Consider the following 15,809-nt stretch of genomic DNA (forward strand, 5'->3'; position numbering starts at 1 on the left):
AGTCCTCACAGGAGTCTTTGATTGCCTGCAGGTTGCAGGGAAGCAGGTCTGCTACTTCTCAGGATGTCTTGGTTCCTGAGTGAAGTGCTAACTGGTGTCCCAAGCTTTGGGTACTCAACACGACAAGTTGACTATTGGTACAATTATCGATGTCAGGATGTTTGGCGCCCGGTCAGTTGCAGGGTCTTCAGTTATTGCAGGATGCGACTTTTCACGTCCTTTGTCTTTCAGGTCAGAAGGATCTGATATCCTGGTTCCAGGTGCTCCCTAAATACTGAATTTTGGGGTGTTAGGTGAGCGTAGGGTAGTAGCCGACGGACAATTTACCCTTGGAGCTACTACACCCCCCTACATGAACACTTCCTGTGGGAAGTGGGCATAACCGTGTCCCAGAGTTCCTGAGTGTGCCAACCCAAAGATGGCCACTTCTGAGAAATCATACCCAGATCGAGTTAGGCCACGTTAGGGGTGGTACTAGCCTGGGAGGTGGGCTTGCCTAGCTAATTTCCCATCTGTCCAGGTGCCAAAGGGCTCTGGACAAAGGGGGTTTGACCTGCTCTCCTGTGAGGGGAACCAGATTCGCATTTCAAAGGTGGGAGCTTTTTTGAAGCCTACCAGCCTAGGAATGCTAATCAGTAGGTCATCCTGAGGGAGGAGGTGCGAACACCCTCTTCCCATGCAGGCTTTGTTTCTCATCTCCTGACAGAAAAGGCCCTCACCTTAGGAGGTCAGAAGTCTGTCTCATGTGGCAGGCTGGCTGAGACCAGTCAGCCAACACATCAGAGCCTGGTAGGGTTCAGGAGGCACCTCTAAGGTGCTCTTTGTTTGCATGTATTTATAAATTCACCACTGGAATTGGAGTGAGTTTGTAAATATGAGATCTTTGATATCAAACATCCCTATTTTCAGTGAAGCCATCATGTAACTTGGGAACCCGTTTTCACCAGTGTCCAGCATGTTCTAAAATGACTTCCCTGTTCACTTGCACTGGCAGTACTGGAACTGACCAGCACAGGGGCATATCGGCTCATGCAGATATGTCCACACATGTAGTATAGTGCACACTGCCTTAAGGCTACTAGGCCCGCTGTAGGAGTGTCTTACCTATACTGCATACAGTGTCTGTGAGCCTGACACATAGGGATGTGTGCTAGGTTGTATTTTTCACTTTCGTCTGCACCAAGACTTGCAGCTTGCAGTGGCAGTCTGTACGTGTTTGGTGAGGGGTCCCACAGGTTTTGCCAATTGGGGAAACAGCTGTACAGTTTTGGGTAAGAGCTCTGGCACTGGGGACCTGGTTAACAGGAATCTTGTGCACTTCCAGTCGAAAATCACATCACATACCAGGCAAACAGTGGGGGTGGCCATGTCAAAAAGCAGTACTTTCCGACAAGGGTTCAAAGGTCTGATCCTTCCCCTACTTCATGATTCCCTGGTCCTATAGTGCCAACTTATCGGACCCACCAACTTCATGACAATAAGCCCACGCCCCACTGAACAGTCACTCTTCTTGGAATCAAAGAAATCTTCAATGTGCAGAGAGAGGATGCTCTGCTTTCCTTACAACATTTTGTTTCCACCCGAGCCCTCGGGAATCTCCGCAATCCACAACTTCTGCCGTAGGTTGAAGTCCTTACCTTCACTAGCCTTTCCAGTCCTTGGGCTTCCAAAATAGAACCCACTTTCCTCTATGTTCTTTACCATGAAAGGGCATATGTACATCCAGCATGCACATGCAAGTATCGCACACCCTCTAGCCCTACACATAAACACCTTCTAGGCCAAGAGTGAGCGAAGTACACTGTGGTGGAACTTTACATGAGCAGGACTAGGCATCACTACAGTGAAACGGGCAAAAAAAGCCCTGTTCATGCTACTGATCACTACTAAACACAAAAACAGGTATGCTACCACCACCATGCTGGTGTTACTGAACACCTGGTAAGGGCAGCAGCCCTCTACCATTATGGGGGTATCGCATGGCACGGCCCATCCTGGTCTAGCAAGACCACATCACTGCGACACTTGCCTAGATTAGGGCGCACCTGCATTATCCTTGTTTGCCCATGACCAAAAGTCGGTACTCTGGATCCAGACATACATGCAGTTGGGGCACTCGGGACCAGGTGTGGAACTTCTGTCACCATGCAGGGGTCTTTTCCCTCCCAACAGCAGCATAAATATTCAAATCTGATGTCAATAAATGTAATACTGTTAAAGTACAACTCTATACCCTCTTCATTTGCATAGTTACAGAATGGCCTTAAAAACTCTCATAATTGAAAGTGAGCAAGTTTCCTAAAACTACTAATTAGGAAATGCCAGTTGGTTCCATCTGTTTTCTCCTAAAAGCTGTATTTTTCTATTTTCAACCTTTATAAATGAGGGAGATGTGTACTAGGGTATGTAATATTTTGTAATCGTGACACAGCTTATGCGTTACTATCTGTATATTTTTGTCATAGGTTCAGTCGAAGTAGCTGTTGCAGTGTTACTTGGCATCTGTATCCTTATCGTCCTGGCAATACTTGGTTACTGCTTCATGAAGAGGAGGAACAGCAACCGAAGACGTCAGCCTATGACTAACGGCTCTACACTGTCTACCACAGAGGATACAGAACATCTTGTCTACAATGCAACCACAAAGCCTGTCTGACCAGAAAAGAGACATCAGACCTCTTAAACATATCCACAGAAAAGACATTTGTTCCATGTACTGTTTCTGCAGATGGCCTATTATATCTCCCTCCCCCTTAACATGTTGTTTGTCTTGTCAACATCAAAGTACGCGCACCATTGTTTTTTTTTATTACAAAGGTTCCTTATATTTTTGCCCATGAACATCTGCAGTTCTCACAAGTATATCGAGTTATTAGCTTTAGTTTTGCCCTTGCTTGCTTCTAAGATGGCTATTTTGACCCATCTGGACGACCGTGAAAAATTCAGATCCCAGTGAAGTAAATAGCCTATTTCTTAAACAGGGCTCAATTTGGATCTAGCATCTTGCACATGTTCGGGCTTTGTTATAAATTCTGCCTCTTGTAAAGTCTGTCCCTTCTCTAGCTAGACTAGTTAGTTATAACTAATATGTCCTTTACCACCATTTGTACATTACCTTCCCCATTCAGTTGATGTAGTGTATTCATATTTATTTACACATTTTCACAAGCGCCTTGCTTTGTTTGTATGAAGTCTGAGAGATTATGCAATTATCAGGGAGATGTTAAAATGTTTTAAGTGTTAATGTTCTCTTGTCTGAACAGTACCTTCACAGTCAGAACAGAAGCCACCCAAATTCTTCTCCACCCAAGTACTATATCAGTTTTCCCAATATTATTGCCAGACTTTGGTTTTGAGGACTATGACATGATGGAATATGGTGTGTGGGAAGTGTTAAGTCGTAGGGGATGGTTTGTATATTATGCAGAGTTGTGTTTGTAGTTTTATATTATTCTTGCAACAGATTTTTTGTTATCGTTTATGAATTCACCTACCACGATTCGTTGTGTTTTGTCCATTGTAGCTCACTTATTAAATATATTTTTGCTCAGCCTCAGACAGAAAGAAGACCTTCTTCAGGAACAGCATCCACCAACTAGTATCCTCTGATACTTTTTCTTCTGGATAAGCAGTGCAAAGCTGCAGTTTCGAGTGCATTACATTTAGTGATGGACCTGATTTGCACAAAATATTTTGCTAGCCTTTATCCTCCACCCCCGACCTCTGGTGCCGAATACTCCAGATGCATCAGTTTTAAATTACTGGTCCACGAATACAGTATGGAACGCCCCACCCCGTGCACTTTAATTTTGTGTGACAGTTTCTGTAAGATCAGTAGGAGGGTAGTGCCACAATTCACACCTAAATATGTGTGGTTATGATGTTAATCACAACTAACAAGTGCCTGCTTTTACACTCCTAACCTCTGCGTGTAGTGAGAGGAACTCCTCATCTAATATTATGAACTGCGGTATAAACCTTGTACCTCTACATTTATTTACGTGAATTCCTACACTCTGCATATGGAGTAATTCATTCAAAAAACTCACAATAGCGGGATGAAATCATAAACCGTGCTTGTAGTGAAGCGAATTACAGAGGATGAGTTATGCAAAGTACCCTGGAGTGTAACAGACGTTATGCCTTCTTTTTGCTGACCTGGGGCCCTCTGGTAATGTAGTAGGGGCCACAGATGCTTGTGCAAATTCCTTTTGTACTACAGATTACTCTGGTGCAAAAGGTGCAACTGTGAGGAAACAGATGAGCATTCTACCATTTGCCTGGGGGAGCAGCGCCATGCAAACGAGGGATCCCTATGCCATCCAGAGGCAAGAAACCTGTCCGAGACCTACTTTGTGTCACATCTGGGGTGGCATACAGTCAGTGTGCCCCGGAGGGTGCCCTTGGGTAAGAGTCAGAAGGACAACCCAGGCATTGCTCACCTGGTGAGTACAGTCATACTACACCCGCCCACACGGGGATCTCCAGCCCCCACCTGAAACGGGGGGCTATGTCCACTGCCTGCACTGAAAGGCAGACCGATTGTTTCAAGCATCCAGTCTGGTTTTCACTAATGCCCCGTTCCCAGCGGGGGTGTCAGTTCGCGCCTGCAATGAGAACAGCATTTTCCTTTAATTAGGGTGCACTGTCCTGCCTACGCCCGGAGCACCCATTTGAAGATGTGCCTTTGCACACACTAGGGAAGTGAGCACCTTGTGTAATACAGCCCCAGGTCTAAGCACAGTTGAATGAACAATAATAATAGTTGGTTTTACCATTAACTTCTGCTTGCTGTGCGGTGAATTCTTAACATCTTAGTGGGATTGGACCCTCTCTCAGAAGATTGGGATTTTTTCACTTTGTAAAAAGTAGTGAGATGAACTTTTAATATCTGCCAGGCAAGTGCTAGGGCCAGGACTCCTTACTTCTTCGTATAATGGGCTGAACGTCAAACCATGGATGGAAATATGGTAAACTTTTAACTCTGGGTGTATCTGGGAGAAACCCCAAGCCTCTGTGTTGTGGTAAAAGCACAGCAGCAACAATGCTGGGTATTTCATTTTTTATAGATTTGTTGGATCATTATGTCTGTGTGTTATATTTTTAAAACCCTTTGTAAGATCATGTAACTCCTTGCAGTTTTTAATGTTTTAGCCGCTGCATCTTTCAATCATTTGTACTGTGGTGTGAGAAAAGCCATTGTAACAATGTGTATACAAATGATGTAGGTATTTGTTGTTTCTTTTCACATGTTTATTTCATACCTGTTCCTTATTTAATGAATTTTTCCAGGACGGAAGTTTGTAAAATGGAGATAGCTGTTCCCATTTGCAAAGTTACCTGTATTCCACAGGCTTGTACTGTACAGATTACTTAGTAAGCATAACATGATATTGTCTACCTTATTAAATGATAACATCTGAGTCAGAAGCTAGAATTACAGTTTTTAATAGTTTGGGATTCATTATTTTTTAAAAGTGTGATTAAAAACTATACAACATTCTGACCTTGACCCGTCAATCTCCTGAAGCATTGAGTCACCTTTGGAGGAGCATATACTTTGCAGCAATATTTTTATTCTGGGGGTATCTACAAGCAAGAGATGTGCACAAGTCCTTTCGAGACAGAGCCTTAGTATTGGGTAAGGAAAAGATCTCTTAAAAAACAGAACATAACCTGTGTTTTATAATGCACTTCTTAATGTATGAATATATGCAGTCACTTAAAGGGCGCTGCATCTTGTAGGGATAAAGGAATACCCTACTGTGATACATTCTAGCCATTATCAATAGACAGTGCTCTTGGGTGTTACATATTGCATACAACACACATTTATCCATACCCTGCTTTCCAGCTATATTACTGCAGCAGTAGGCAACAGTGAGAGGTGTTTTTATTTCTCAGTACTGGCAAGGAGGATATTTACTTTATGAAATGGCCAATTTGATTGTTTGCAAAATGTATGTTTTTTTGCCACGGGGAAACTTTGAGCAAGGACGTTTTGAGAAGATTGTCAGAAGATACAATAATCTTTCCCTACATATCTCGATGCAGCAATGTTGACTACCAGCATATCTATGTAAAAATACATGGAGATGTGTAGATTTATTTTTCGAACTCCATTTGTACTTACCTTTTACAATATGTTGGTAGTTATAGTTAAGTCGATATGTGTATTAGATGGCTATTAAGACTTCAATATTATAGTACAACACCTTAGGACGATATATTAAACATTGTGTAACCAGTGTACTGCAAGCCTGGTATACAAATCTATTCTACATGTTGATATATTTTGGACTGCTACTTTGTTAGAAGACCAGTATTGTGTAAAGAAATAATAATAAATCAAAACTTCATCTGTAAATTCTTTATTCAGTAGCATTTTTTCAACCCTAGCACTGCTGTCTGTCAAAAGGGTCTCAGTTCCATTATTCCACAGAAAGCTAAATTACTAGTATTTGAGGAACATGTAACCTAGGGGAGTGGAATGTGCTGTGAGATTGCTGTCCAGGCTGCAATAGGCTCGACCGGTGCTGAGGCCAAGACTTCAGGACGCCGTTGAAGGTTTCTCTTCAAATGCTAATGTCTTTGTCCTCCCTAAAGCCTGAGCACCATGTTCTTCCTCGCTTGAACCCTTTTATCAGCCTTGGTCTACAGGTAAATGTACCTTTTATGGAGAGGCCATGCGAAGGTCTTGCAAAAGACGTTGTAGAGAAAGGAGAGGCAAGATGTCTTCTGCCTCCCAGTTTCTATGGCCTGTATGAGTACGTCTCTAACACTGTAATATGATTTTTAATATTATTAGGCCTCTAAGTATCACCATTGCAACATATTTCCTTCCCTCCAATTTTCTCTGGCATACCCTCTCTTGCTCCTGCTTTATCTGCTTCCCAGCACTTTGGGAAAAACCAACTCTTTCCTCAACACATTTTCTTCATTGCCTATACCTTGCCCCCGCTCCACACTTTTTCTTTCTCTTGGTCCATCTTTTCCATATGCCCACCCTCTTGGGGCTCTATTGTCACTTTAGGGTGGCTCAAACCGCTAAATGGAAAACAAACAATTTATCACCACGACAGACCCACCTACCAGCTCTAACTGAAAGAGAGAGTCCACCAGTGAGCAGGTTTCTATTGCTCATTTATGTCGATTTCGATATTAGCAGAATGTTACTTATTTTCAGTCTTTCTACCAAATCTGAGACTTCTAAATATACAGTTTTGTTTCAGTTGAGTTCACTTCAGAGGAGCACTATAGATTCTGAGCTTTACAATTAGTACACAAATGAGTGATTGTTACAGCGGCTGTTACGTTACTTCTACTGAGAATATTAATAATGTAATTATTTTTACAGAAACTAGAGAACGTTTTAAGGAGAAGGAAAGTACTGCTTTATTCATTAACCAACAAAAGAATGCATGGTTGGGACAGTTGGTAAGCTAGATTTGCTTAGCAGTGTTTTAACAGCAGAGAGTTATTGTGTTAAAATGTTTTAAATTCATTTCGTATTGGGCTTATATGTGAATACTTCTGAAAGTACACTTGCGACAGCCAAATTGTTAAAATGCACGTGTAACACTTACTTTTGAAAACACCAAGACAAAAGTCTTTACTTTTTTATATCTATTAAAGGCGTTTGTGTTTTATTCCTTTAGTATTTTTATTGTTGTCTACTTGGTGCTGTTTTTTCTACACCTTAATTTGTATTCCTATCTTTTTGCTCTTATGAGATGTTTTTTCATTAAGCAACATCATAAGAATATGTACTCTGGAGTAGCAGGCCCCCAATACTGTCTAAAAAAAAATAAAAAAAAATGTATCTAAGGTAAAAGCTGTAAAAGCACCTCCTCCACACCACTACCTGCAGAAGCATCCAAGTTATTCCATTTGCTACTGCAACATCTGTTCCTTCCTATATGCTGTTGAAGAAGTCATCACTAACTTGTATCCTTTATGGTATGGGTTTCTGCTTTCACTGTTGGGTTGTTTAGACGCCTGCTTTGTCAGCTGTAGTGGGGCTCCAATCGTTCTGCAATTTCATACCACTCAGACCCTTTGTTCTACTTTACCTTCTTTCCACTCAATGGATCTGCTGAGCCACAGCTGAGGCACCAGAAGGTAGTACAGCAGAAGTTCAAATTTTGCAAGTATGTACACAGCAGCCTGTGCCTCCTCACACGTCGACCACTCTCACACATCAATCCTTTTCTTCCCTGTGCAGCAATTTGATGAGGCTTCAAAACTTTGCCGTTCTCTTCTAATTTTTACTGTCATCTTTGGGATAGGCCCACTGTTATGACATGCCTTGATAACTACCTGTCTTCCATGCCAAAGGTGAACAGATTTTAAATAATGGTGTTCACAGTACTTCCCTTTCTCTGAAGATGATTTGCTGGTCTTAAGCCTGCAGATCTTCCGTCCAACATCCAGCACTGCTGTTGGACTTCTGAATTTTTGTTTCAGGGCACTTTTAAGTACTTTCCACTCGTGGGCTTTCAGTTAAGGATTCAGCAATCCTTAAATCATTCAGGAATTCATAGGTGGTAAGCCGGACAAGGCACTGTGATCTCAGAAGAATAGCCATTTATTTTCTTAAGCCTTAACATAGAGACTTGCCTTTCCCTGGCATTACCATCCAGTGGGTCCACTGGGTTGTAAGCAGGTTGATACCAGTAACACCAGGGAAACATTGAGATGTCATTTCAAACAACAGAGCACTGTCTGCGGTATCCATGGAGAAAAAACATTTTCTCCAGTGAAGTGCCCTCACAACCTAAGTTTACCGGACATAGTGTAGGTATTTCTCTGCCAAATTCTACTGGAGTGCATTGTTCTGAGGTTATCTCACAGATTAAGGTCACCAATACACCCTCACACAGATGAAGTTCACCAATACACTCAAGTTTTTTAAGGTGCCTTCACAAATTGTTTAGGTTAACAATATGGCTCTGGGTGGGGGGTCCATATTTTTGTTGAGTCTTGTGAGACCACCCCACTGGGTCTCAGATCTGAACCCACGATCCAAGCCAGGCCCTTGTGATGGGATCCCTACCACTTCAGTCTGCTAAGGACATTAGGCATCAAGGGGAATGGGCCAAAGCATCCTCCTTTCTTGTGATCACTTTGTGAATGAGCTGCCTTTGAATACAGTAAATGTTAGTTTGTCCATGAGTTGACACTGAGTCTTTGCTCATCAGTGAATCCAACCTAGAAGTGAACTTTTGAAAAGTTGATATGATAAATCCACATGTGTGCTTTGGTTCCTTGGTCTTTGTTCTCCAGTTACTGATGTTGACAGTACCCAGTGATCTCTTTTCAGGTTCAAATCCTTCTAAACAGCTAAGCAGGGTTTGCTTGCTTGTAGGTTTGTCCATTTGTAGTGTACCTGTTCATGATGGACTGCAGTTGCTGTTCAATCACCCTTGATTCACACACCATACAGATGAGCTCCACCATTATCAATAAATGAAGTGGCACAAGGGTGTCAAGTTTCCTGTCAGGTTACAATTTTCCCCTCAACTGAGGCAGAGGTTTTCATAGGTTTGGAATATGGTCTTGACGTTTACGAGTGACCTTTACGAGACCCTCACTCAGGAGAGGCTCCTGCATCTTCTGGTTCCACACTTGTCCTGGCCCAGCAAACTCCCTGTAAGGCTCTGATACCACAGCCCCCTGCAGCCCTTTCACCAAACTTGAGCTTCCTGACATTCCAACTCTATGCCTTGTCGTGTATTTCCACTTTCCAATAAGAACTGCAAGTTTGTTTGGCAACATAAACGTTGGGATGGTGCCAGACTGATTACGAGCACCCCCGCAGGATATGTTGTCCTATAGATCAGCTAGCTCACAGTGCCATCATAAGCACCCAATACATAGACAGGCAGCAAATGGCTTGGGCAACCACAGAACATGACCACCGGGGCTGACCCAGGAATCATACTAACAGATCTAGAAGCCTTTCACTCATTCACTTGTGCCCTCTCTCACAGAAATATACAAGTAATACATAGAGGGGTATTTTCTTTTTTTTTTTTTTTAAATTTTTGAAAACCTTTATTGTGCATGAATAAAAGAACAAATACGGGCCTACAACCGTCAGGCCGGCCACGACATTTCGTCAGCACAAGTGCAAGCATTACAGTTCCCCGGCAGTATTAGTTAAAATTTCAAGAAACAGTGAGCGTGACACTGGGAAGAAGCATGTCGCCAGGGGAGAGGAGAATTGAAGGTTAATTTTTATGATTTTTTTGCGTTTTCATCATAAGATAAGTCAGTGAAGAATAAGAACTAAGAAGATTCGAGTCCGCACAATAGCTTCACGACATGGGTAAGCGGCGTTGCAGCTGAAAACAACAATGGAAGTTAGCATCAAGTACAATATGGCGGTGCAAAACAGCAGCAAGTCGTCATCCAGAATGTACGCACCCCAATTAGCGCCGCCCCCACCCTGCCAACCCCGGCCCAGACCCAGATTCGAACCAGATTAAAAGCGCAGAGAATAGAAAAAAGAAGGCCCATAGAACCAAAAATGTTTAAATTACCCCGCCCACCCTGCATCATTGTGGAGGCTACGGCCTACCCCCCCCCCACAGAGTGCCTGTCGCCCTTTAAGAACCCGAAATATAGACAAAGAAGAAGAAGGAAGAGAGTGAAGAAAAAGAATAACGTGTACACCTATAATATAGGGAGTGAGAAAGAAGAAACCAACCTAAACTCCCAAAGAGAAAAAGGTGGGGAGGAGCCCACTCAATACCAGGTCACCCGGAAATCCCAGCCCTCGACAAACTCCCACATCATAGATTACATCCGTTACTAAAGCATCGGCACAGACACAATCAGCTATTGCAGTGCAGTTGGAGAAGTCATAGCATGGTACGTGTTCATGGAATACGTAAATCAGTTCCAACCCCGTCCCCGTCAGCCACCAAATCAGGTAATAACAGAAAACCGTGCTGACCCGATAGTGGATGCAACTGTGAGCAAACTTCCCCACGAAACCCCCCCCCCCCGTGCATAATAGGACACGAGGAGGGCCAGTTCCTAAGTCACCCGGGCTTCCCCGATCACAATAGTCACCTCCCCCTAATCATCATAAACAAGCAAGGATTATCGAGCATAAAGGAAATCGGGAAGGACATCGTGTAGCACAGCATCGCGCTGAGGAGGCGACCCATCCCGAGTCCCAGCCATCCGTCAGACACAGTTCGCATGAGTATGGGCACTTCTAGCCCTGGCCAGACCGCACACGTAGTCCCAAACATAGCTCCAGTGAAAGCCCCGCCTCAGGTGGAACAAAGGGACAAGATGGCCGCACTCGGCAAAGAGATGAACCTCCAGGACAAAATGGCCACTTCCAGTCACACACATTTTTGGCAGCCCAGAAGGACAACACTCCAAAGTCCATATGAAGTAGTAGGTCACAGGGACGTGGAATCGCGTTGTGCAGGTTGTAAATATCCAATAAAGACAAAAGCTGTGCCTGCTGATCCACGTGGAATGATAGTGATGCCTTGGTCAGAATAGAAATCGGAGGCAGGATAGGAAGCTTTGTGCCAATGTCAGGGTCGACAGACAGCAGTGCATCTGAGGCATCAGAATCAACAGTGTGTCCCAGTTCACAGGCGCGCTGCAACAATGTAGCCCGCACCTCGTCGTGAGGGGGCCGATCGATGGGAAAAGGAGAGCAGCAAAGAGATACATCTCTGAGTTCAAGCGCGGCTTCATCTAGTTTCTTTTCCAGCGCTCGAGAGCGCTCATACCAATCTGCCCTTAGTTCAGTGATTGCGCTCATTATAGAAGCGCAGGTATATGCAGGCTGGGAAGTCGCCTCGGCCGCAGTCCGGTGTGTAACACCGCGTCCCCCACATCGCCCAAGCGCACTCCATGCAGCCTCTTCAGAAGCCGAGGTAGAGCCCATGCCAAACACAAAGGGGACGGCCGCCATGTTGCACAGCGAGGGGTTTCGCCGATAACCGAGGCAAAGCTATCAGTAAACAGGCGGGGTGCAGACACCGGATAGCTGGACCCGTCTACAGCGGGTAGTGATTAGCAGGAAACCCCCCTCGTGTATTTGCCCGCAGGATCGAGGGAAACGGCAGATCACGGCAGGCGGTCCCACACACGGAAGAAAGGAGCAGTGCGGCTCACCTCTGTGTCTCACAAGGACTGCGAAGCTGGATGGACCCACAGTCGGTCAGCGTACACCGTCCAGCAAGGGTAAATACAGGCTCTCCCACAGCCTAGAGTCCGCATGGGGGCGTCCAGCACTGCACTGCTCCAGCAGCTCACAGAATCGAAGACTTCTCCGGCGGCGTGCAGGGACACGGAGTCCGGCTCCAGGGCGCAATTACGTGCAGCAGGTCAGCATGCCCTATCGTCGGATTTCGGACTGGTAGGGACACCGGAGGAACACCCCCGGTACCAGCGCGATGTCCGCTTCCTCCCGCGACGACCCTGCGCCAGGATAGAGAACAGGATGGTGCCGCAGGTAACAAAGGATCGGGGAGCTGGGCGACTACACGTCCGTCTCCGCCGCCATCTTGGCTCCTCCCCCCTAGAGGGGTATTTTCAATATTTATTGGACCATAGTGATTCTTGTACACCATATATGTGCTGCAATGATCAAAAGACGGAAGCAGATAAAAGTAATTAGCAGTATAAGGACCGTGAACAAAATTAATTGTTTCACCATATTGCAATCAATCAGGGAATTGTAAGCGCACTATTCCCCCGTGAGGGTCTCACGGCACGGGGGGGGGGGCCAGAGCAGTTCCGTTCATTCGAAGAGCCAGGTCTTGAGCATCATCCTGAAGATGTTCAGAGAGGGGGAACGTCTCATGTCTATCTGGAGCTCGTTCCAGGCCGCGATGTAGGAGAAAGCCCTTCTGCCTGTTCTGGCTCTGCAGATGCGTGGGGTTTCGACAATGGCAAGGTTGGTGGATCGGCGGTTTCTCTTGGGTGCATGGAAGGAAATTCTCTCCCTGAGGTATTGGGATTTGGTGTTGTGGAGGCATTTATAGGCGTGGGTGAGCAGTTTGAATGTTACTTTCTTTTTGACGGGGAGCCAATGGAGGTCTCATAGGTGTTGGGTGATGTGTTCTTGTGGAGGGATGCCGAGTACGAGTGGCTGCGGTGTTCTGAATGGTCTGAAGTTTGAAGAGCAGCGACTTGTTGATTCCGCCGTAGAGGGCATTTCCGTGGTCGAGTCTGCTGGTTATGAGTGCGTGGGTAACTGTTTTTCTTGATTTGGGGGATCCATTTGAAGGTCTTGCAGAGGGTGTTGAAGTAGGTGGAGGCGATGGCGTTGACTTGTCGGGTCATGGAGAGGGAGGAGTACGATGCAGAGGTTCTGGGTGTGGGGGCGGGTGGGTGGATGTTCTGCAGAGGGCGGTGGGCCACTAGGTGGTGTCCCAGGCAGTCCGGGAGGGTCCGAGGGCAAGGACCTCTGTCTTCTGAGTTGAGCTTCAGGCAGCTGTTCCTCATTCAGGCGATGGAGGCAGCGGCTTTATGGAAGATGTGGAGGGGACAGGGGTCCGTAGATGCTCCTGAGTGGATACCCTTCATGGTTGATTCAGTGTCTTTGATCGTTGCTGGGGTCCAGGCGGAGAGGATGGGTCGATTGGTGGTGTTGGAGGGGGGAGGGGTTTCGGAGTCCAGAGTTTGCTCGTTGAAGTTGTCGTAGAGGGCCTTGATTTTCAGGTGGAAATGAGATGAGCTTGTTGCAGAGGTCCTGGGAAGGGGTGATGTCTGAGGCTTCGCTGGGGGGGGGGGGATGATGCTGAAGAGATCCTTCGAGTTGCCGGCGTTGGTAGAGATCTTTTTCTGGATGAAGGTTTGTTTGGTTGCCCTGATGAGGTGGTGGTATTCAGTCATGGCGTTCTTGTAAGTAGTCCGGTTTTCTAGTGTTCTGCTGTTTTGCCAATCCTTTGAGACGTCTGCAAGTTCTCCTGAATTCTTGGAGATTGAGGTGAACCAGGTGGCCTTCCTGGGGCGTTGTGCGTCGGGGTTGCAGAGGGGTGCGAGTTGGTCTGCACAGTTGATGATCCATCTGTGTAGTTCTTTGGCTGCGAGGTTGGCATCGGTCGAGGAGGGTGGGCATTGGGGATGAGGTGCTCCTCGGTGACCTTGCTCCAGTTCCATCGTGTGGGTGGGGTCCAGTTTTAGGGGAGGTGGGTTTGTTGGCGTGGAAGTGTACGCAGTGGTAGTCCATCCATGGGGGTTGCGTGGTACGGCTGAAGTGGATTTTGTTACCTCCTGCGAAGATAGGGTCGAGGGTGTGTCCTGCCTTGTGGGTGTGGGTGGGGACGAGTTGTTTCAGTCTGCAGTTGGTGAGGTTGTCTAGAAGGGTAAAGGAGTTGAGTTTGTTGAGGTTGTCGAGGTGGAAATTGAGGTCTTCAATGAGTATGTAGTCCGTGGAGGCGATGGTGTGGGGTGCAATGAGGTCGGCGATGGTGAACACGGTTCGAGGTCTGAGGGTCTGTAGGTTAGCGTGCTGCGTATTGTGAATCTGGGGCTGGTCTGTATCTGGAAGTGGAGATACTTGTTGGAGGACTGGGGATAGTTTGTCGAGGAGGTGGTGAGGCGAAGGGAGCTTTTGTGTGCGACCCGGGTGGTCTGGTCGGTCTTTCCTCTGGATCTTGTATCCATCGGGGATGGTGGTGGCGATGTCTGGGGTGGAGGAGGTGTTGGTCCAAGTTTCCGTGAAGAAGGTGACGTCTGGCAAGAGAGTGTTGAGAAGGTGCTGGATCTCAACAGCATGTCTGTGCAGGGAGCGCACATTGAGGAGGATGCACTTCAGGGCTTCGATGGTGTTGACGTCTGTCAAGGGACTGGTGCTCGTGGGGGTGTGATGGGTGGTGAAGGTCTCGTGACAGTGGCGGCAGGAGAATTGGCCGTGGGTGGTGTTCGGTGTGGACTGCTCGCAGTTGTTGTTTCTTCCGGGGTTAAGTGCGAGGAGGGCGGCGGAGTCGTAGTGGAGGATGCTCAGAGATCCAAGGTCCCTGGCGCTGGTCGCTGTCTGGTCACGGAGGGGTGCAGACGCGCTTGTCTATGGCGCAACTTCGGCACGCTCGCTGCATACGACTGCCATTAAATAGTGAAGGAGGGAGGGAAGCTAAGCTGGGAGGCGGGGAGGGCAAGGGGGTGCGGCTGCGGGGGGCAGCAGCGGAAAAGGGCGACGGGAGAACAGGCAGTGGAGACAACAAAGGCACAGAAAAAGGCACCGTACTGGGCAATAAAAAAAGGGGCACAGAAAGATGGACAATAAAACAGAAGTGCAGTGCTACAAGACAAGGCTACTTACATGAGACAGACACCAAAAAACGGGCACAACGATCACCACTACCCAGAGGGCAACAGGAACAGCAGAGGCAAGGCTTAAACCCCTACTCACCACTTTGGCTGCCGCAGCATAGCAGCAGAGCTGCTGGAGGAGAGAGTAGGTCCCTGACCAGAGGTCAGTGGTTGTGCTTGGTCACCCGCACAGTGGCCACCGTTATATAGTGGAGGGGGAGGGAAGCTGGAGTGGGGCCGGCAAGGTGGTGGGGCTGTGGGGGAGCAGCGGCGGGAAAGGGCGGCAGGAGAACGGGCAGTGGAGACAATGGCACAAGGAACAGTAATGGGCAATCAAAAACGGGCACAGAGATAGACAATAAAACAGGGGTGCAGTGCAACAGGAGACAAGCCTACTTACAGGGGCACAGTAATGGACAGGAAGAAGAAAACGGGGGCACAGTGAAGAGAACAATAAACCAGGGGTGCAGTGCTACAAGACAAGACTACTTACAAGGGAGACAGACACCAAAGTA

At 46.6% G+C, this 15,809-nt stretch overlaps 1 protein-coding gene across 1 annotated transcript in view; it reads left to right on the top strand.

The window, feature by feature from the left end:
- SPINT1 (serine peptidase inhibitor, Kunitz type 1) overlaps nucleotides 1-6,367 on the top strand; it is a 262,840-nt gene extending 256,473 nt beyond the window's left edge. Inside the window, exon 10 of the mRNA XM_086937424.1 lies at nucleotides 2,466-6,367. Coding sequence (XP_086793550.1) covers nucleotides 2,466-2,656 — 191 coding nt within the window. The 3' untranslated portion in view covers nucleotides 2,657-6,367. The remainder of the gene's footprint in view (nucleotides 1-2,465) is intronic.
- The last annotated feature ends 9,442 nt before the right edge of the window (nucleotides 6,368-15,809 follow it).

The sequence above is a fragment of the Lissotriton vulgaris genome, chromosome 9 (genome assembly GCF_964263255.1).
Source record: "Lissotriton vulgaris chromosome 9, aLisVul1.2, whole genome shotgun sequence".
In the NCBI taxonomy this organism is placed as follows: domain Eukaryota; kingdom Metazoa; phylum Chordata; class Amphibia; order Caudata; family Salamandridae; genus Lissotriton; species Lissotriton vulgaris.